Source organism: Neomonachus schauinslandi, chromosome 6, assembly GCF_002201575.2.
Source record: "Neomonachus schauinslandi chromosome 6, ASM220157v2, whole genome shotgun sequence".
In the NCBI taxonomy this organism is placed as follows: Eukaryota; Metazoa; Chordata; class Mammalia; order Carnivora; family Phocidae; genus Neomonachus; species Neomonachus schauinslandi.
This window is the reverse complement of record NC_058408.1, coordinates 79,896,352-79,919,919: the sequence shown is the minus strand read 5'-3', so window position 1 is coordinate 79,919,919 and position 23,568 is coordinate 79,896,352. Positions and strand designations below refer to the sequence as shown.

Sequence of the window (23,568 nt, the reverse complement as noted above, 5' to 3'; positions counted from 1 at the left end):
CCATCTCTCTCTTCCAAGGCTTCTTGCTACAAACATCCTTGAAAAGAAAACCCAAAGCAAAGTCTTTCAGTGGCTCCTTCACAAGACATGCAAAAGAGGAGACCCGTGGAGAATGACCTCTCTCTTCACTTGTCCTCAGTTCCAAAATCCCAGATTCATCTGGTACACTGTAACTGCACATCTCTTCCATTTAGACATTTCTCACCTTTTTTCCCATCATTCCAGAAGGTGAAGTTTAACTTGCTTCGCCTGGTACTTGAGGCCCCTGTGAACTCTTCCAGGCTGGTCCTTGCCAGTGTCTTTCCCCTTTCTCTAGCCATACCCATTTCTGAGTGCCCTGTCCATGCTTCAGTGACATTTTCCTGCTCCCCCCTTTTCCAGAATTCCTGTATATCCTTTGAGGCCCAGTTTACACCTGACTTTTTTGAAGTTAATGTTGACTTTTTTCTAACTCTCAAGCACGATTGAACAGTTCCTTCTCTCTCTCTCTCTCTCTGCTTTCTTGGCACTTAGTATTTACTTGTGTTATAGCACTTACCCATTTCTTACTTAGTTACATATGTGCCTGTGAGCTCTGGGGCAAGAATGGTACCTTTTCTGATTTTTGCATCTCTGTCGTTTAACTTCATGTCTGGCACATGGCAGATACTCAGTAAATATTTACTAATTAAATAAATTGAGTTCTGATAGAGTAGGAAAGTATAATTCCTAAGTAGAGAAAAGAAGTCTTGAGGCATTGTGTGTGTGTGTGTTAAGAATGAAAGGTCGTCAAAATATTTGGAAATTCTCTATAATCTAATTGAAACTCATTAAAACTTAATAATACTATTTAGCAAATAGAACTCTTGTGCCTGCTAGCATTTCTAATATCCTCCCTTTAGGTAGGCTATTTGATCTGCCATGAAAATTAAACACATGTAGTTTGGTACTTTCAGAATAAGGGGTAACAGTGGCTAGCATTTCTTTGAGCAGGACCCAGGCCACAGAGGCTTTCTAGGAATCTGGATTTATTATTTTACCCATGAGATCATGAGGACAAGGATTTTATGATGCCAACATTCTAGGGGCTGCATTTCTTTTCCAGTGAAGAAATTACAGCACTGAATTTCTGTATTTGGTAGGGACTGACGTATGGTAGTGTTTTAACACCACAGTTTAACATCTTCACTTGCTATGACATGGGATTCATTTCTGTGACAAACTAGATGCTTAAGATCAAGAGGTGCCTCATCTGTGTGTGTTTGAGGATAGGAAGGATTATGTGCAGAGACAATGTTGTTGTAGAGAAATCTAGATAATGCGCATCTTACATTTTCACATCAGCTCTTTCCATAGTCTGTTCCTTTTTTTGTTTCAACCGGTCCATGTGCTCATGTATCCATAAGTAATAAAAATGTACAGAGAGAATTATAATGTTTTTTCTAAAATCATAGAAAAAAATCTAATCCAGCAGAGTCAACACTTCAGTTTTATCATTTCGGGCTACGTATCCCTCAAGCTTATATTCCTTTTACCTTCACAGACTTCTTTGATTAAATCTCATTATTTTAGAACCTATTGGAGTAGTAGTAATAAACTCTACAAAATGCTGGAGACATGGAGAGTGGGAGTACTGCTCCTCATCAGAATTGGTTTCATGGTTTGATTTTTAATGAGACCATGGCTAAAGATAGGATTTTTAAATGGTTTATTCAGAGTGCGGGGGGGAAGAAGCAGTTGTTGTAGGTGGAATGATGATAGATCTCTTAGAATGTGTCCACTTGCAAATTACAGCCTCGACTCAAAGTGGCTCACACAGTGGAGGGCATTTACTGGCTTGTAGAGCTGGAAGTCAGCTAGTGGGTGTACTCAATGGCTTCATCATGGCATCCAGAACCCGCTTCTTTATATCTGTTCTGCCTTCCACAAGGGTCAGCTCCCTCCAATGCTGGCTTCCCTTATGTGGCCTCAGTGGGCTGCCCTCAGCTCCAGTGCTGCAGATTTCCTCTCTGACATGGAAGAAGTGAAAGAAGGCTGCTCCTTGAAATTATCTTAGGAAAGAGCATGCCATTTCCTAAACCCCCCTAGCAAATCGCCTCTTTCATCTCATTAGCCCAACTGTGTCTGTAGTCTTTCCTGAGCTCATCATTCTTGCAAGGGAGGATAGGAATTTCACCAACACTGGCTCTGACTGATCAAGGACTCACTCCTGGAACTGGGGCCAAGCCCTTGGACTGCTTGGCTGCCCTACAGAGGTGAATGTTGCAGAGAATTCTGGGGAAGAAGCTGAAGTGTCCAGCTCAAATGTTAACTTAGATACTTGACTCATCCAAAAGGTTTTATGGACTAAATTCTAACCTGAGTGCCTTTATCCACCATGTGGCACCATGTGTAAACAGAGTTGGCACTCAATAAATATTTGTTTGAATTATTCAACAAATGTATTAGAGATTCCCATGGAGGTTAGATTTTCCTGTAACAGGTTAGATGTGGCCATCGAGACACTGTATTACATACCAGTGCACCTGTTACTCTGCCACCATTGTGTCTTTTTTCTTGAAAAACAAAAGCTTAATCTTTAATCCATAGGCAACAGTCTCTGAGAAAATGACCCTTCTTTTAGCCAAGAAGGTCTCAGAATTAAAGCTCTCCTACTTGTATGACTTTGAACAGACAGCTAAACTCACGCTCAGTTTCTTCATCTGCAACACTTAATCTGGAGTTCCTATTCCTGAGGATTATCATACAATCCCCTGAGTTGATGTAAAGTGCTAAGAAGAATACCAGGCACATAGTGAGTGATACCTATTGTTATTATACATATTGTCTGTAAATGGCTATAATAATTCCCTTTATAATGATGTTGGATGGTTTAAGTATAGTAATGTATTTCAAATGCTTACCATAGTGTCTTATTGCTATTCTCATTATTCCTTTTTTTTTTTTTGGATGCTTTTATCACCATCCTCGTCCTCATTTACATAGTAAAGCCTTCTTTTTTGACTTCTCTTTCTGTTCTTACTGTTTTTGCCTTTTAAATATACCTCAGAAGTTACCTGGGTGGCTCAGTTGGTTAAGTGTCTGCCTTTAGCTCAGGTTGTGATCCTGGGGCCCTGGATCAAGTCCTGCATCAGGCTCCCTGCTCTTTAGGGAGCCTGTTTCTCCCTCTTCCTCTCTCTCTCTCCCTCATCTCTCATGAATGAATAAATAAAATCTTTAAAATAAATAAATAAATATGCCTTAGAGGGGTGCCTGGGTGGCTCAGTCAGTTAAGGGTCTGCCTTCAGCTCAGGTCATGATCCCAGGGTCCTGGGATGAAATCCCACATCTGGGGGCTCCTTGCTCAGCGGGGAGCCTGCTCCTCTCTCTCCCTCTGCCCCTCGCCCACATTTGTGCGCTCGCACTCTTTCTTTCTCTCTCAAATAAATAAAATCATTTAAAAAGAAATAAATGTGCGTTTTCACTTGGAACTGTTGGATATAACAAGGGAATTTTCTGGATTTTGAAAATATAGAAGATGTAGCATCATGATTATTGTAGATACATGGTGGCTCTTGGTTTCCTCATCAGAAAAGGGAGGAAATAAAGTTTTCTTCATAGTTCCCTCCAGGTTGAAAATTTTATATTCCATTGTTCCATGCATTCCCTGAACACACCCATCTCTTACATCTGTATCCTCCACATCTGGTGTATAGCTGGTATTCAATAAATACTTGAGAATCACATTGATAATCGGATGCTGTAAGATTTCTGGTTAATCTCTCTGACTCTTTTCCTTCTCTCCGCCGATCTTTATTGGAGACATCGGGGAGCCCTCACACACTTCTTCATGAATTTCCGTTGACTCTCAGATAGTTGGTATGCACCCTTCCTGTTCTAGTCTTTGGAATACTCAAGCTCCATGTCTGGTCTGTCTCTCTCCCTTCTCACCTGTGACCTCACTCACTTTATTTCTAGTTCCTGAGCTTTGGGTGCCTCCCATCCAGTACTTTTCTTCCAGAATGTCTAGAATATAAGAGGTCGATATAAGAGGTTTGGTAGACAGTACATATATATCTCTGTATTAAAGATCAATATGTAGATATACAGAACATATTTCTTAAATATATGTATCTTGTTTCCTTAATTATTTACATCCCATTTGATTAAGAAAGGATTTGAGGGAGCTATTACTTAAAATTGACACAATTAGAATTCCCCAAGACTCACATCTGAAAGGAAGATAACAGTATAGTAATCATAGATGCCAATAAGATAATACACAGTGATTTCAGACACACGCATATTTTGTGGCTTTTAAACTAATTTTTTCATGCAGCAAGAGACATAAGTTCTGAATGTACTTTCCAAATACACATCCACACACACACACACACACACACACACGCATGCACACATATTCTTAACTTTAACTTTTACATTTTCACATTGCTACTCCTGAGAGTTTTTGTTAATCCCCCACACCTATCTCTGTCTTTCTCTTTTAATATCTCTCTTCAGGGAAGCTTCTTTTTCCTTTTTGTTTGTTATTTCCCAAGTGTCTTGAATCTCTGTTCCTTTTACAGTCTTTTCAAAGGGTGTCCTCTGTAACAGAAACTGTGCCATGTTGGGAGAATGTGGACTTGGAGTCCAATGAATCTGGATTTAAATAAGAGTCTAATCCGTTCAAAAGATTAATTGAGTGCTTGCTGTCCGAGATGCCCTAATCTGGGCAGTGAGGGTCAGCTGTGACCAGGATATAGTCCCTGTTCCCATGAAGTTAATGGTTGAGTACGAGACACACAGTGTAAATAACAAAGCTTGTCATGATGCTGTGCAGTTACTGACTTTATTGCCTTCACCATCTTGATGCAAGTCACTGTTTAGTCATGTAAGTAAGTGATTAATACAGGACTGATAAATTTAACTACACAAAAATTAAAATGTTTATGATAAATGCTATCATTAAAAAAACAGTTGGGAATTTTGTAAAATATGCCATCTATATGAAAGACAAAGGCTCAGTTTCTGTAATATATAGAGTTTTCAAAAATCCATAAAAAAAGGAAATATTGGGGGTGGGGGGATGGGTTAGCCTGGTGATGGATATTAAAGAGGGCACGTTCTGCATGGAGCACTGGGTGTTATACGCAAACAATGAATCATGGAACACTACATCAAAAACTAAAGATGTAATGTATGGTGATTAACATAACATAATAAAAAAATAGAATAAAAAAAGGAAATATTATTTAATGGAAAAACAGACAAAAGATGGAGACAGGTAGTTCCCAGAACAACAAATAAAATAATAAAAGATTCTCAACATGATGAATAACTGCAAATTAAGATGATGAATAAGGATCATTTTTCATTTATTAGCTTGGCACAGATAAAAAATTTGATAACACCCGTTATTGGGGAAAATGTTGGGTAATATTTTTTTGGTGGGAGGGTAAATTGGTGGAATTTAAAACAAACTTTGGTTGGCAGTACACGTAAAACTTAAAAGGTATTTCCTTTTACTCTAGAAATTCTACTTTAAGATATGCATTCTAGAGAGATATCTGCACAAGTGTGGGAAGGATGTCCACTGCAAAATTGTTTATAAATTGCATAAAATTGAAAACTATTTTTCTATCAAGAGGGGATTGGTTACAAAAGTAACAGCGTAGTACTGTGTTATCATTGAAAATTGAGATAAACACATCATTGGGAAAACTGTATAAGACGGGCCAGATTGCTGTTCTTTTTAGCATGGCCATCTAGGATATGGTATTAAGTGAAAAAAAAAAAAAGATGAACCCTGTATGCACATTAAGATTCCAATTGCATCGTATTAGAAATACGTAGAAAAAGATATGTTCTTGTACACCCTGGACATTTCGGAAGGATGCACAGAAAACTGCTAGGTGACTGCTTTTCCGGGGACAGATCTTTTACTTTCCTGTGTGTTCCATTATGTATTTATTCTTACTCTATTTACACGCATTACTTCTATAATTGAAAAAGTCATTAACATAAATGTGTAATGTTACACAATTGAGGATGAAAGGGAAAGCTAGTATATTAATTCCAGTTGAGTGAAGAAATAGAATATTTATAAGTCAGTGCGTGCATATAAAGAAGATCTCTTTCAGTATATACATGGTAGGTTCACTGGTGGTTGTTCAAGGTAAATAGAATGATGAGAGATTTTGTGGCTTAAACCTTTCTTTGACTACTCTTGATTTTCTCTTTTTATTGTAGTGAACACTGATTTCATGATTAGAAAAAAAAAAACGAATACAGTCTTAGGTTGACTTAACCATCTGCTGCCAATAATTTTTATTGGAGTCAGTATGATCATAAGATAAGTAACCATCTCTACTCGAGGATATACTTCAGTCTGTCTACAAAAGTATCAGATCTGCAGCAAGATTTGGAGTTCATAAGATATTTATACCTCACAGTCCTTCCTTACCCAGCTATCAGGAAGTTTGGCTCGGGTATCATTAACTCCAAATTCATTAAGCCTCCTTCCAGTGCTTCCAACGAGGAAGACTGTAGATCTTGTCTGGGCTTTCTGTGTGGAAATAAGCCGCCTTCTTTTTTTTTTTTTTCTTCAGCAGGTGTATTTAGCATGGAGAGAGCAGGTGGGAATGATAATCTATAACAATTTAAAAATTTGACACAGATATATTTAAATATATGTGTTTTAGGTGGAGAATGACAAAAGTAGATTTATGAGCCTGCCACCTGGAGGAACTGAGAATCTTAGAGACACCAATATTCATAGTTTAAAGGCATTGCTGTTGCATGCTTCTGTACGTCTTTTCTGAAATCCACACAATTAATCTGTAGGAGGCTTGCAAGCCAGGGTGGTTTTCTAAAGATGTCTGAGAAATGGCTCGTTGGCAAACTCTATGAATACTTACTTTATGAAGATTCAAAGGATGAAACAAACAGCAAAGGCCATAGCCCTCTCAGGAAAGGAGAAGTTACCGGTTTCTGAATACTTTAACACTTGGAAAGGGTAAGAGTGTTGAAGGATTTGGGCACATCTGGGGCATTCTCCTGGTGTCGTAAGGAGGCAGATCTTCTGAAATGCCATAAAACACTGGGGGAGGTAGTCAGGAGATGTAAGAGGAGGGCCTTGCTTCAGACTCGCTTATACCAGGGATTACTCTGGCATCTGAGCGTACAGATGTTTCTGTGTTGTCCTCCAGGAAATCCTGACATTTTATAAACAAAACACATTATTTCTTTTCAACTTGGTAATAATCTCATGTCTATGAAATGACCATGACAGTCACTAATCCATTTTTTAAAATTTTATTGTTATATTAATCACCATACATTACAGCATTAGTTTTTGATGTAGTGTTCCATGATTCATTGTTTGCGTATAACACCCAGTGCTCCATGCAGAACGTGCCCTCTTTAATACCCATCACCAGGCTAGCCCCTCCCCCACCCCCCGCCCCTCTAGAACCCTCAGTTTGTTTCTCAGAGTCCATAGTCACTCATGGTTTGTCTCCCCCTCCGATCCCCCCCTGCATTTTTCCCTTCCTACTATCTTCTTCTTTTTTTTTTTTTTAACATACAATGTATTATTTGTTTCAGAGGTACAGGTCTGTGATTGCTTAGCATAATACCATCTAGTTCCATCCACGTCAATTGCAAGTGGCAAGATTTTGTTTTTTTGATGGCTGCATAATATTCTATTGTATATATATGCCACATCTTCTTTATCCATTCATCTGTTGATGGACATCTTGGCTCTTTCCATAGTTTGGCTATTGTGGGCATTGCTGCTATGAACGTTGGGGTGCACGTACCCATCTGGATCACTGCATTTGTGTCTTTGGGGTAAATACCCAGTAGTGCAAAGGCTGGGTCGTCCAGTAGCTCTATTTTCAACTTTTTGAGGAATCTCCATACTGTTTTCCAGAGTGACTGCACCAGCTTGCACTTTTAATGGAAATGCATTTTGGAACCTATTTTATGAGATGCCTTCTTAATCTCTTGATACACGACCAGGATCCCACCCCTCCTAATCTCTTCTAGATCAGGGGTTCCAGCAGGAAGAGACTGGTGTTGGGGGGCAACACAGACTGGACCTGAGTGTGGACTCTGGAATTAGAATTGCCTGGCTTTAAAGTCTTGGCTGCACTATGAGCTGCGTAAGCAGGAACTCACTGCTATCTCTACTTACCTTCTCCACGAGCTTGCGGCTGTTTGCTTCCTGATGATGGTAGAGAGGGAGGAGAGAACATAGCACGGTTTTTTTTTTTTTACTTGATTGTGTGGCTGCCTCTTCTCTGGCTCTAGCCAGAAGGTTAAGCTGTCATCCCTGGTTGGGGGATTGGAGGGACTTGGCAGCAGCTGGGAGCTCACTTTTTTCAGCAGGCATGTTAGATGTTTTTAGCTGAGTCCTTGCTCGTGGGACAGGATAGCTGCAACTCTGTTCTGGGTGGTTGTTGGATGAGTCTGCAGAGATGCTCTTCGCCAGGATCCATGAGAAATGCCCATGCATTCTTGGCCCAGTGCAGTGTTGTAGGCCAAGCCATGCAAAGCAGTTGTTCACTGCTTCTTTTACACTGTCCACTTACAGGGCAGGGTCATCAAACCTGAGTTCACAAGGTCCCCGAACAGCAAGGACCCTTCCTCAGGCTTCCCAAGAAGTTTCTGTGGCACAGTACTCTTAAATTTTTCAACAACATTCTGGAGTTTTTGTTTATTTTTGGTTTCTTGGGTTATTGGGATTTAGGAGCAACCACTTGTTAACCTGGATATTAAAAAAAAAAATCTTTGTGAATTCTAGTTCTTTGGTCCCTCATTTGTCTGTGCTGGAATGATTAGTGTTTCCAGACTTTGCATATAAGCTCCAAAGGAGAACCTCGTTTGATTTCCTGCTGTATCTCTTAGACCTAGAGCAGTGCTGGATGCAAAGCAGGTAATCAGTATTTGTTAAATAAATTTTAAAAGTGAGTTTTCTGGGCGCCTGGGTGGCTCAGTTGGTTAAGCGACTGCCTTCGGCTCAGGTCATGATCCTGGAGTCCCGGGATGAAGTCCCACAACGGGCTCCCTGCTCAGCAGGGAGTCTGCTTCTCCCTCTGACCCTCCTCCCTCTCCTGCTCTCTGTCTCTCATTCTCTCTGTCTCAAATAAATAAATAAAATCTTTAAAAAAAAAAAGTGAGTTTTCTTGGAAGATCTTATATCTTAATCTATTTGTAGTTTCCTGATTCTTTGAGTGTATCGAGAAGTTTTGAGTCTTGGAGCTTAAAGACACTAAAGCATGAGGACACAGGGATGTTACAATACAAATAAGAAATGCAGGATGGAGTATTTTTTACGATCATAATTTTTCAATTGACTGCCGATATTACTTGCATTACATCTTCTGATTGGATAAAAGTTCAGAGATTTAATTAGTTATTCAACATGAAAACAAATTGGTTCAGTGAACTACCACTTTCTTTTTTAGAGCTTAGTTCAAAATGTTTTTAGAGTATTTAAGTTGTACTGCACTTAACCAGATATTCTTATTCTGTAAGAGACTGGATGCTATTTATCCATTCACTATATTAAGAAATAACATACCTTCCAAATTTCAGGCAAGGTACAGATGTGTAATAAGAGTGTCAAATATAAAAGAACTTACAATATGCTAGAGGAAGACCCTCAACCATTGTATTATATTCACGCGTTATTCAAGCTCATACTCACAAGTGTCAACTGTGGTGCCCGATGCATTTACATTCTTTTTTTTAAAGATTTTTATTTTTAAGCACTCTGTATACCCAGCATGGGGCTCCAACCCACAACCCCGAGATCAGGAGTCGCACATTCCACCCACTGAGCCAGCCGGGCGCCCCCTACCTTCATATTTCTTAAATAAGGAAAAATAGAGATGTATGGAAGATGAAAGGTCTTGACCGTCTTTAAGACCCATTAGCCAACAAGGAAAGAGGATTTGAAGGGGTTTAGCATGCTTGTCCTGCATGAGGAAGGACGTTTGTCTTGAGTTTGTTTCTGCATCTTTACCTTGAAGTACCATGAGATTAAAGTTGCCATTGTGGTTTGGTCTTGAGAGTGGCGCTCTTGAGACATTGAGTTGTATCAGTGATGTTGTTTTACCTTTTCTTCTTGAAAAGAAGGTAACTTTGTATTGTATTATTTGATTTTAAAATTAATGCTTCATTATAAAAATTAGATACTTAATAAAAAAAGGTGGAAACCATGTTTAAAATGTAACCACCCATGTTAATGTATGACCTTTTAAAAATATTTCTTTGAATCTATATGACATAATACACATATGAAACGCTTCACACGCCCACATGCACACATGTACTGAAGCATCGTGTGTTCACACCCATGTAAATCCTGCACTAAGACACCAGTTGGAACGCTCCTCTCCTGAAGGCTTAGTTAGCTCTGTCCAATTGTCCCTGCCCAATTTCAGGGACTGAGACAGGCTCAAGGCTCCTCTTTGATGTCTGTACATTTTGGGGGATTATTTGGACACAGTGTTTCCCATTTCATGCTTCTTCGGTATCCTCTGTCTGAGGTTACATAATATCTCGGCCACAGAACTTCACCTCCTTACAGGTGCATACAAAACAAACTGCCATTCTTATTGAGCATTTGTGATTTTTTTCTTTAATGGAAGTTATTATGGCTTCAGGGGTCTTGGTGAAGGAACACATCACAGAGCATGATCCTTTTCCCCCACTGGCTTTATTCATCTTCCTTCCTATTTTAAAATAAGACCATGTCCCTGTTGAACTGGGAAAGCAGTCCCACCCTTATCAGTGTCCTTTAGGGTCTGTGCTTCTGTCCCAGGGACTTATCAGGATATAGTTTCCAGAGGCAGTTCTCATTCTCCAAGAAATATTCTGAAAAAACACGATTTTTCCATGATATGCATATACTTATATTGAATATATATATATATATATATATATATTTACTTCACAAAAATGGGATCACATGATCGATATTCCTTTATAGCGTTTGTTTGCATGGTCTTATGTATTGTGGGCATCTCTTCTTGGCAGTGAACGATGAACCTTCACCAGGTTTTAGTGGATGTATACTAGCCTACTGAAGGGATGTGCCATTGACTTAGCCCACACTCAGGCTGTTCCCAGTATTTTGCTATTATAAGCTGTATTGTGATGAACTTCCCTGTAATTCTCTGTGTAGTTTTCAATTACTTTAGAAACTCACTTAACTGATTTCTTCTTAACTACCTTGCTGAATTGTAATGTTTTACACACTCCATTTATCTGCAAAGCATGCTATGCACCTGCACATATATATATACACACACACATGGAGAAGGTTCAGGAGGCATTTTTTTTTTTTTTACAGAGCTGAATTTTTTTTTCATTAGAAATATATATTTTGTCAGAGTCTGTTAAGATCATCACATTTTGTCTGTGACTTATTAACAGATTTCCTACTACATTTCTGTCTCGTTGGAGGAACAAACCCCTACTTGAGTTAATGTTGCTAATGTATCGCTGAATATCATTTGTAAATACCATCCTTGTATAAGATTTTTTGACTGATATTCGTAAGTAAGAGTTCCCTCTAGTTTTCTCATATGCATACTTTGTTAGGCATCGATGTCAAAGTTATACTGTCTTCGTAAAATAATTAGGGAGGTTTCCTTAGTTTCTTTACTTTGAAATAGTTTAGAAATAACTTACTTCTTGAGTATAGAAAAAAAGTTTTTGGTCTTTGACTACTCAATATTAATCATGGTTTATTTTTCTATTTAGATTTTTCCCTTTAGATTTTTCTCCTTTGGGTTAGTTTTGTTGAAAAAAAAAAATGTATATATATGCGTAATTGGAAACCATTCTTTTTCCTATATGTTTAAAAATTCTAGTACAGAGATCTATGTAGTGGCTGTGTTTATAATTCCTGTTTATTCTTGATTTGTCTTTTTCCTTCATGATTAGAGCAGTTGGTATTTAGCATATATTAAAAAAAAATCTTGACTCTCTTGATCAATCCTACCATTTTAATTTTTTACATAGATCATTTTTTCTATTTCTAATGTTTTTTCTTTTCCTATCTTACTTACATTTATGTGATGTTATTTCTTAAATATTGAAAGGATGTTTAAGTAACACTTTTCACCTGGTTGGTTAGCAGTGAAAGAAAGTGTTTAATTTTCCTCTGAGTACAGTTTTGACCACCTACCACTGATTGTATTAGGTAACATTTCTATTTTTGCTATTTACTGGATAGTCTGTAATTGTGGTATTGATTCCCTACTGACTCAAAAATTATTAACGAGAGAGTTTAAATTATTAAGTGCTTGGACTTTATCTTTGTTTCTACTTTTCTTACTAATTTCTAGTTTCATTTGAAAACTCAGAGGTAAAATTAAAAGAGTGAGTTAAACTTTAAACAAATGAGACTCTGTAAAGATTGAAAAGCTTTGTTATATACTATCCCTCAATGGCTGTTGTTGTAAGTCATGAACAGATATTCTTATGGATTAAAATTAGAAATCCAGAGAGCACAGAGGACTCCTTCTCATTCTACACCTCACTCTTGACACTTGTCCCTGGCACTTGTTGTGTGTGTGTGTGTGTGTGTGTGTGTGTGTGTGTGTGTGTGTAGCTGGTTGCTAGTTCTTGCTGGGGCTCTGGTCCCAGGGAGTCCAAGTAATTAAGTGCATCATTGTTTAATCTTCAGGCAAAATAAATAAATAGATAAAGTCTTTAAGATTAATTGCCCTCTGTTACTACAAGGACTCCTCCGTCTTGTTCTTACCACGGAGATAAACAGGCAGTGCCCTGAAATTTAAGGTCCTTCACACTGCTTCCTAGCACTACCATATTTTAAATAGTGATTGTTTTCTTATGGCAACATCTTTTTCCCATTAAATATCCTACTATGTCAACATCTCACCAACCCTTTGTAAACAGTCATACTGTTTCGGAACAATCTCATGGGCGGAAGAGTAGAATTTTCATAAAATATTTACCAGATTTGCTTTGAAAGAATCACGTGATTGTGAAACATTAAAAGTTTTAGATAGATTATGTAAATTGGATTGAAGGAAATCATAAAGGTTGTGTAGGAATTTCATATAAGATGGTTTCTTTCATCAAAGATGTGTCTGAAACACTAAGTGAAGCAATGTTAGAACAGGTGACTTGACTATAGGAGTTCTGAGTCCTTCAAGTGCCTTGTGAACTTTAAAGGGAAGTAGAGATACAGGAGGAAAACAAAAGGTTTTCAAACTTATTAGCTATCTGCCCTCCCACCCTTTTTTCCAGGTATCAGTTAATTCTATCTCTCTGTGTGCCTGTTATAGTTACTAACTATATCTCCTGGTATTTTGTGCTACATTTTCAGGAAAACTGATGTGCTCTTAACTTCTTCATTATAGATGTGAGAAAGTTGAGCTCTAGGGAAATGAAATAATTTAGTCTCACGGCTAATTAAAAGCAGTGAGTATCAGAACCCAAGTGAGGAGACTCCCAGGACACTGGCTTTTCCATTATCCTTTATCATTTCCTCCCAATATGAAATGTTACTTTCTCAAAATATATTCCTTCTAATGAGCTGTGTGGTTTTCCAGTCCCTATTAATAAATATCCTTTAAAAAAAAAAAATCTCAGTACCACCTCATACCAGTCAGAATGGCTAAAATTAACAAGTCAGGAAATGAAAGATGTTGGCGAGGATGTGGAGAAAGGGGAACCCTCCTACACTGTTGGTGGGAATGCAAGCTGGTGCAGCCACTCTGGAAGACAGTATGGAGGTTCCTCAAAAAGTTGAAGATAGAGCTACCCTATGACCCAGCAATTGTGCTACTGGGTATTTACCCCAAAGATACAAATGTAGGGATCCGAAGGGGCATGTGTACCCTGATGTTTATAGCAGCAATGTCCACAATAGCCAAACTATGGAAAGAGCCCAGATGTCCATTGACAGATGAATGGATAAAGAAGATGTGGTATGTATGTGTGTACACACACACACACACACATATACACACAGAGGAATACTACTCAGCCATCAAAAAGAATGAAATCTTGCCATTTGCTACAGTGTAGATGGAACTAGAGGGTATTCTGCTAAGTGAAGTAAGTCAGTCAGAGAAAGACAAATATCAGATGATTTCACTCATATGTGGAATTTAAGAAACAAAGCAGAGGATCATAGGGGAAGAGAGGAAAAAATAAAGCAAGATGAAACCAGAGAGGGAGACAAACCATAATAGACTCTTAATCATAGGAAACAAAGTGAGGGTTGCTGGAGGGGAGGGGGGTGGGGGGATGGGGTAACTTGGTGGTAGACATTAAGGAGGGCACATGAGGTAATGAGCACTGAATATTATATAAGACTGATGAATCACTGACCTCTGCCTCTGAAACTAATAATACACTATATGTTAATATAATTTAAATTTTAAATTTAAATTATCAATTTTGTATATGTAGATGTATCTATATATTTGTATATGTGTCAGATATAAAGTCAAAGTATTTTGTTTTTGTTCCGGCATTTGAGGGCTTACTACCAGCTTACCTTGCATTTTAAACTGGAGAGTGACATAACTGTGATGTCTGCTTTTTTCTTTTGCAGCGGCTCTAATTAGAGGAAATCGTAAAAACTGTGCTCAATTTTCTGGCTCCCTTGACTGGTTGATCAGCCGATTGGAAAGACTGGAAGCTTCTTCTGGTATGTTTTCTGGTTATCTCCTTGTCCTTACACATTATTCCTGTTTTCTTCTATTTTATGTTAAGATAAAAACAAATTCTGAGCATCAGTGCCATTTAAATGTTTTCCTTTTAATAGGTTAAAATTTTTACTTATTGTTCAAATCATTGGTATTATTTCTGAAAAGCGATTTTACAGTTCATTTACATTAGAAAAAATGAAGTCCCTAAATCTAAAAAGTCAGAACTCCCATTCTTTTTCAATCAGTTACTCCAAATGTATTATATAAACAAAAAAAAAATGGTTTGAAACTTCTACTTTTAACTTGTGTTCAAAAGATTTGGATAATAATAGCCTAAAATCTGATTTTTTTCCAAAACATACAGCACAATATTTTACAGTGATCGCATAGATATTAATATTAATAGTCTCTATCATAGTAAAATAGTTACAGGCAATGAACCCGATATCTTTCTCTCTAACAAGTATGTTATTCTTATTTTGGTGTTATGGAAACTTAAAATTGATAACCTCAGGGCCTTCCTGAGCTTGTCTATCAGCGGCACCCCAAGCTGAAACGGACTGCTCCTCCCTCTCTTTGCACAGTATCTCATTAGTTGCCCTTCCATACCACTGATGCCCCTTTGTGTTACTTATTTTTCCTCTCAATGTCCTACACTAGCAATGAACTTCTTGAAGCAAGGGGCATGATCTCATTCATCTTTGGGGTTACCATATCATCTGGCACCTAGTAGGTGCTTACAGTATTTATTGAATGGATGAATAAATGAATGTATGAATGAATGGTTGAATTCACTTAAGAAAATGCCTATCAGTACAGATATAATTTCATGACTTTGCATGAGAAAGACTCATTCAAGGATAGGTTTGTTGGAACTGAATGAATAGAAGAACGTATGGTTGTGGTCAAAGGGGGAAATTTTAAGTCAAAGAGTGAAATTTTAGTGTTTAAGATTTAGGAGGAGAAATTTGAGTCACACATTGAGTCTTAAGGCATTGCTGGATTGTTGGGTGGCAGATATAAAGGAGATTGTTGAACTAAAAAAGGCACAAGGATCATAAGATGAGGGTTTTTAGGGTATCACAACACGAATGGGATGACTGTGGATCAATACAGAATATCTTGAATAAAGAGAAAACTGAATAAGTGCTAGGAGGAAGTGGTCAAGTTAGTGCTAACAAATGATGGCAAGATTGCAAAAATGGATAAATTCTTGGGTCAAAGTATCCAGAATTGTTGGCAATCTCCAGTAGATACAAAAAAGTATGCTGATCCCCTTTTCTGGCCACAGGGAATCTCCATAGAGAGGGGCAGAGCTACCTTCAGAACAGTGTTAATGTTAGATGAATCACTTAAGATACACACACAGTGCTCAGAGCAGAAGAGGAGAGAGAGAAGGAAAGAACAGAGTGGAGCATCCTTTAAACTCAGCCAAGTAGAGTCCGCTGTCTAGAGTCTTCAGTTGAGTTGGTTATAGGCACAGTTCCCCCAGATACAAATTGCTATTTGCTATGATCTTTGTCCAAACCAGCTGTTGGTCACAGGTACTTCTATGTCAAGTAGATGCTCCATGCTCTCAGAATGCAAAGGGAATGTGTCAGGAGTAGGAAGGACCCTTGGAGAACACCGAACCTGACATGTCACTTTAGAGGAAAGGAAATTGAGGCATAGGACATTTGAATGACTGATTGGAGATGCTAGAATTGTTATAGCAGAGATGAAACCCCAGCCTGTAATCTTACATCAGGCTTGAGGTATGTTCACTGTAACTTGTAGCCTCCTACTTTGTACATATCTGAAATATTTTTCACTAAACAAATTTTCTCTGCTGTGGTTACGTTTATGCTTTCAATGAACTGCTTTTTCTCCTAGAGGAAGTAGAATGTTGCTTAGTTTTTAGAGACAGTAACAATAATGATACGCATAAGATCATATCATATATACACATGCATAATTGTATTTCAGTCGTCTGTTATTGTTTCCTGAGCGCTCACAAATGCATCATCTTAATCTTTCTCTGAGACTGCTGAACATGCTCTCCTTAGCTAGTCCATTTCCAGCTGCATTGCTAGTCTCTGTGTCTGTATATGAGCAGCAGAGCAGAGCGAGGGGGCCCTATGAGCTTTAGATTTCCTTCAGTTAAAAAGTTTTTGCATAGCAAAGGAAATAGTCGACAAAACCAGAAGATAACCTACAGAATGGGAGAAGATGGAAAGAGCCTGGATGTCCACTGACAGATGAATGGATTAAGAAGGTGCAGTGTGTGTGTGTGTGTGTGTGTGTGTGTGTGTGTGTAGGGATATTACGTAGCCATCAAAAAGAATGAAATCTTGCCTTTTGCAATGACATGGATGGAACTAGAGGGTATCATGCTAAGTGAAATTAGAGAAATATAATTATCATCTGATTTCACTCATTTGTGGAATATAAGAAACAAAATAGAGGAGCATAGAGGAAGGGAGGGAAAAATAAAACAAGATGTAATCAGAGAGGAAGACAAACCATAAGAGACTCTTAACTATAGGAAACAAACAGAGGGTTGCTGGAGGGGTGGTGGGTAGGGGAATGGGGTTAACTGGGTGATGGGCATTAAGGAGGGCACGTGATATGATGAGCAGTAGGTGTTATATACAACTGATGAATCACTGACCTCTACCTCTGAAATTAATAATACACCATATGTTAATTAATTGAATTTAAATTAAAAAAAGATTTCCTTCAGAAAAGGTCAGTGGACAAAAATCAAGATAAATCAGTGCATACTTAGAGATCTGATGAAGACCTGCAAAGGGTCAGCAAAAGGATGTGTTAATGAAGAAGCTTATGTTTGTTTGGTCCTTGCAGTAGACCTTGAGAAAGGGCTTAAAGGTTTATTTGGGGAGTGAGTCCACACGAGACATGGTGGAGACGGAATCCGGGAAGGGTGTGTTGACAAGCGAGTTACCACCATGAATAACTGGAGCTTTTCTCTTGGGGAATTCTGGGAAACTCTGTAGGACTGTGCCTTACCATTCTCCCACGTGGGGCAGCGGGGAGACATTTAGGGTGTTTACCACCAACTTTTCTCTGTCACTGAGTGGTGCTGCTCCCAGAGAGCATGAATTCTGTGGCTTTTCCAGCCACCACTGTGCTCAAAGCAAATCTTGAAGAAAAGAACTGCCAAAGCCGGCCGCTGAAAGTTCACTGAACCCAAAGGATGAGAATTTGAGCAGGGCCCTGGCAGTATCTTGTACCCAGCCAACTGCTGTTTATCTCATTCTATGATCGTGGGGCTCAGAAAGAGGAGTGAGCAGATTTTTTTCCTTATGCATGTTCTGCTTCGTTGGAAGCTGACTAGTATCACAAGTGCATAAAACTTTATTAGAGTATCTGATCAGTCTGTAAGAACAGCCACTGTGAATTATTTGGGAGAAAAAAAAAGGATAAATTAGACCTTTTCCCAGGCTTCCCGTGTGACTGTGTCTCTAGGCCAAATTTAATTGAAAAGACAAGATTTGTATGAGCAAGTCCAGTTGATCAAACTGATCGATTTCTGAAGGCTGGGTTTTCTTTAGGATGTTCTGCACACTTGAAATGCTATTTGGGCATTTCAAGAAAGAGCTGACTGAGCAGTGTGCTGGTCAGGAGGCTGCATACCTCCTCTGAGTCTTATTCTGGTACAGTCTATTCTGCAGATAGTTTTGGCAGTGGTGAAAGTGGCCTTCTTGGGGTTTCCTGCCAATTCCTCCCCACTCCTAGTAAGTGCCATGAAGGACGTTCCCTCTGGGTTCAAGCAGAAGAAGGAACCTTTCAGGGTGCTTGAATGCCTACGCGTGTGCTCACACACCATACAGCGTGTGGTACCTAGAAATATGATAGTTTAAACTTCCAAAGATGTCACAAATATTTCTTGCAGAGCATAAGCTCATCATTTTTCAAAGGGAAAAATGTGTTACCTGTGAAAAATCTGCCCTAGAATGTTGTGTGCCAGGATCCTCTTCCCTGATGGGTACTTAGGTACAAACATTTGCGTTAGAAAAAGCAGGAGCCCACAGGGTAGGCGATGCAGAAATCCTAGCTAACCTTTCAGAATGGTATCTGCGGTTTAAGCAACACGTAATGATGACACAGAAAGGGACAGCCTTCTAGGAGGTAACTTTGAAGAAGGAAACTTCAGCTGTTGGTTGATTCAAATCTTTTTTTTTTTTAAGATTTTATTTATTAGAGAGAGAGCATGTGAGAGCGGGAGAAGGGGCAGACAGGAGGGAGAAGCAGACTCCACGTGGAGCAGGGAGACATGGGGGCTCAATCCCGGGACCCTGGGATCATGACCTGAACCAAAGGCAGATACTTAACCAACTAAGCCACCCAGGTGCCCGGATTCAAATCTTTTGATTGTGCAGAAAGTCAGCTCTGGTTATAGCCAGGAGACTGTGCACCTGACCCTTACGAGAAACATAAAATCACAATCATGATTATATTGCAGACTTTGTAAAGAAAACCTTTTGTGATGGCTGTCGGGGTCAGTACCTGTTTGACCCTACCATCCCACCATAACGTAATCATCCATCCTCATCTGTTGCTTCATCCAGAGCACCTTATAATGACTGGTGTTTTTAATAATGATCTGAGTCATCATGATAGTAAATTACATTTGATGCTGATGGATCACTTACGACAGGGAGACATAGTGTACATTTTTCAAAGATAATCACTCAATGTTTGAAATAATGTATTAGCGATTAAAGGTTACTAATTTAATATTTAGCTAAGTCCCTTGTTAAAAATTACTCATTTTTGAACGATCCTGGAAAAGTCTTAGTACAGCCATACTCCTTCCTTTTTCAGTGAAGCATTAAGTTATAGCTGGAAAGAAAAAGAGAACAGGGAATGGAGAATCTAGATTTGGGCGGCTTTTTGAACAATATATTTTACCAGCAATGTGAAAAGTAGAAAAAAAAAAAGTCCCTCCAAGTAAAATCCAAATGGAACAGAACGTTCTTTTCTGAATGAAAAAAGTGATCAATGTTGCCTTGTTATCTCGAGTCTCTGTGCCTTTCAGAATGCTCTTCTAAAAGCCTGTGTGTGGGATAAATGGCAAATTGTGTTTTTAGAAATGGTTCTTTTGAGATGAAAAAAAATCTTCAACGGTCTCACATTTGAGAAGAAAACTATTCTGCTTTGTGACATAGTTGATTGGTTTTATAATAATTTCCCACAGTTACTTGTTAACCGTAGGACTCATCTCTGGCCCTGGGTGTTAAATGTTGAAGTAGACTGGAAGTGATGGGGCAAAGGGCATCCCTGGGTTTCATGGACAGGTGGGGTCTGATGGCCTTGTTCCGGGTGGTGGCTCTCTGGATTATGCAGTGGATTTGCAGGGCATTTGGCTCCTTTCATGTGTTTTGATACTAAATAGGAAGTTGATAGTCACAGCAGGTGTTCAATTCTTGTGTCTGTTTGTCATCTTTGTTTTACGTTCTTGGTCTGCTTGACAATTCTGCCTCCATGGTCAGTGAACTTGTGTTGTCCTGGGGGCGCCAGTTTCTTGGATAGGTCCAGTGGCAGGAGGGCCAAAGCCAGGCTCAGTCTTTGTTGTCCAGTCTGTTTAAGGAGTGAGGAGAAAGCCGAGCCCCAGGCTGAGAGTCATGGGTGCCAAAGTGCTGCTCACTCCATTTCTGCCAACGTGGCGGGGATGCTGGTGTGGATGCGGGTCAGGGCTTTCTACCTCTGAGAGAAGCATAACTTGACAGAGACAGTCTCCCTAGGCTCTGATTAACCAGCCCCCTGAGGATTTGGGTGAGGAAGGTATGAAAGATTGAAAGCCCAAGGTCATTTAGCCCCTTTTTAGTCACTTCCCGGCCCCAGGTGGGGTTGAGCGCTCTCCTGACATTATTCCATATGGGCCCCAGTGGCCAGCAAAGGGCAAGCGATTGCCCTAAGGCAGCGGGGAGAGGAGTTTATCCGTGAAGTCAGCCCCCACCTGTCCTGTGGATGTGTTGCCCATCCAGGCAGCCACCACCGCTAACCTCCTACCAGTTCAGGAGAGCCTTTGTCTCCCCGGGGGGTATTCTTGGGCAGTTCCTGGAATCCACGTTCCCATCCTGCTTCTTTAGATTACCCAGGGTTGGTTTGGAGGTTGGAGCATTGACCCCTCTTGCTGATTTTATTTCTCCCCACACACGGCCATTAGGGATGCGTCCTACAAACGCCTGGTTAGCTGGAGAAAGAGAAGAGGAAGTCTTGTCTCGGAGAAACTACATCATCTTGGAACGGCTCGCTTGAGGAAAACTTATTAAAAACAAGATCACAGACAGTGATTTCTACCTTTGACCTAGACTGTGTCATGTCCTCTTTGGGAACTGTGGACAGAAAGGAGGCTTGAGCTCTTATGTACTACTATGGATGGATGAGAGTTTAATGCCAGTGTCTGGTCTGACTGGGTTTTGCTCATACCGTGCTGGATATTAAATGCTTTCAGCATCATCTTTAGTGAAATAATTGTGCTATGTCATTCGCTTTCAGTCATGCTTAAAGTTAAGTGTCTGTGACCTCCCTTGGGTACATTATCCTGGCTGAAGGACTTTGTCTCGAACTGAGTTCCTTAAAGTTTCTTTGCAGTGTGTATCACTTATCCCAATTTTCTCAAGCCAACTTGCCTCTTGATTGAATCAAGCCTTCTAAGAACCTAGGCTTTTAAAGTGGGTTCTATTTACTTGGACCCAGTAGTCAAAGGAAGGAAGTCAATCACTACCCAAGGCAGGATGCACACTCTTTAGGTGCCTTCCCTTAGGGCTGATGTGATACAGGAAATGTAATCTGGATCGACATTAGCTTGGCTGCCTGGGTGCCCACTGGATATGGCCACACTGGAGAAAGGTAGGTAATGTTAGATCTCAGTGTAGAGATGAGGCAGTAGGAAATGAGGATGGAACTCTGCCAAGACTGCCTCATCAGAAATGGCAGGTCAGTTTTTAATCATCTCTTGTTTCTACCTACTTTTATACTGTGTTAAGGAGAAGCAGAGCTTAAGATTGATGACAAGTATGGATTCTGAGTTGGACTGGTTAAGTTCCAATTCTAGCATCATCCTTGATAGCTGCATGATCTTAACCCTTTTGTACCTCATATTTTACATATATTTGTGAAATGGAATTGTAATAATACCTGTCTCAGGAGGATTGTTAGTCAACACTATGGATGTGTTCATTATATTAAACGAATAAAAATGTCCCAGTATGTGTTTCACACCTTTTTCATTTGTAATTAGCTGGTGTTTTAACTACAAGATCATTTTTGTTTTCTTAAAAGAGCGGTGTAGAAATAAACTAGTCAGGTGTTCTGTCTTCTGCAATAAAGATAGTGAAGACCACTGAGAACTCAGATGAAAAGTGTGCCTTCAGCACGGGGTGGGGGTGGGGTGGGGGACAATTAGGTATTGGATGCCAGATCTGTGCATGAATGTGGAGGTGCAGACTTGTACTCTGTGCACAGCACAAAGACCTTTAGCCAAAAACTTATAAACAAACAAACAAACTTGGGTGTGCTTGGGTGGCTCAGTTGGTTAAGCATTTGACCAGCTGAGGTCATGATTTCAGGGTCTTGGGATGGAGCCCCATGTCGGGCTCCCTGCTCAGTGGGGAGTTTGCTTCTCCCTCTCCTTCTGCCACTCCCTCGGTTCATGCTTTTTCTCTCTCTCAAATAAATAAATATTTAAAAAAATAATAAAATTATGCCAATTTTTAAAAGCATTTTAAATTGTACTTTGCTCTATACATAATGTTTCATCTCAGGACCACATACACTTCTGCACGTAATACCCTATCTAAAATTTGTGGGTTTTGGGATACCTGGCTGGCTCAGTAAAGCATGTGACTCTCGATCTTGGGGTTGTGGGTTTGAGCCCCACATTGGGTGTAGAGATTACTTAAACTCTTTTTAAAAAATGTGTATTTTGTTAAAGGATGCGTTGTATAACTTTTCTCCTTCTCTTATTCCACACTTGCCAAGTATCAGAAATGGGTTATTTTATGCACTTTCACTTTTTTCTTTTGTGCTTATTGGAAGTGAGGCCCTGGGCTGTCTTGATACCGCAGGAGAACTCCCCCTGCCTGATTTTATTGAGACACAGCTGACACACATCACTGTATAAGTTTAAAGTGAACAGCATAATGATTGGGCTTACATATATTGTGTAATTATTACTCTAACAGATTTAGTTTGCATCTATCATCTCATATATATAAAATTTTTTAAGAAAGTTAAAAAAAACAAAAACAAAAACAAAAAACAGGGGCACCTGGGTGGCTCAGTTGCTTAAGCATCTGACTCTTGGTTTCAGCTCAGGTCGTGGTCTCAGGATTGGGGGATCGAGCCCCACGGCAGGGTCCGCGCTCAGCATGGAGTCTGCTTCCGATTCTCCCTCTCCCGCTGCTTCTACCCCCTGCTTGTGCTCTCTCTCTGTCTCAAATAAATAAGTAAAATCTGAAAAAAAAAAAAAAAGGTAAAAGAAAAAACAGAAAAGAACTTTTCTTCTGATGAAAACTCTTAGGATTCATCCTCTTACCAACTTTCCTGTGTATCATAGAGCAATGTTAGCTATCCTCATTATATCGTACGTTACAGTCCTAGTATTTACTGACATTTATCCCTCTGTCACGACTCCCTGCCTCTGGAAACCACACATCTGATCAATTTTTCTCTGAGGGTTTTAGAGTTTTTTGTTCTTGCTGTTTTTATATATTTATTTATTTATTTATTTTGGCCTTTTTGGTTCCTATCTTGTCTGTCTTGGCTATTTTTAGTAAATAATGCTGCTGTGAACATGGAGGTGCAGATATCTTTTCAAGTTAGTGTTTTTGTTTTCTAAAGGTTTATTTGAGAGAGAGAGAGGGAGAGAGAGTGCGGGGGGGAGGGGCAGAGGGGGAGA

The 23,568-nt window shown here is 39.4% G+C and overlaps 1 protein-coding gene across 1 annotated transcript in view; it reads left to right on the top strand.

Annotated features, from left to right (window-relative positions):
- RYR2 (ryanodine receptor 2) overlaps positions 1-23,568 on the top strand; it is a 547,432-nt gene that overhangs the window by 191,562 nt on the left and 332,302 nt on the right. The window contains exon 17 of the mRNA XM_021696142.1: positions 14,564-14,659. Within this exon, the coding sequence (XP_021551817.1) occupies positions 14,564-14,659 (96 nt within the window). The remainder of the gene's footprint in view (positions 1-14,563; positions 14,660-23,568) is intronic.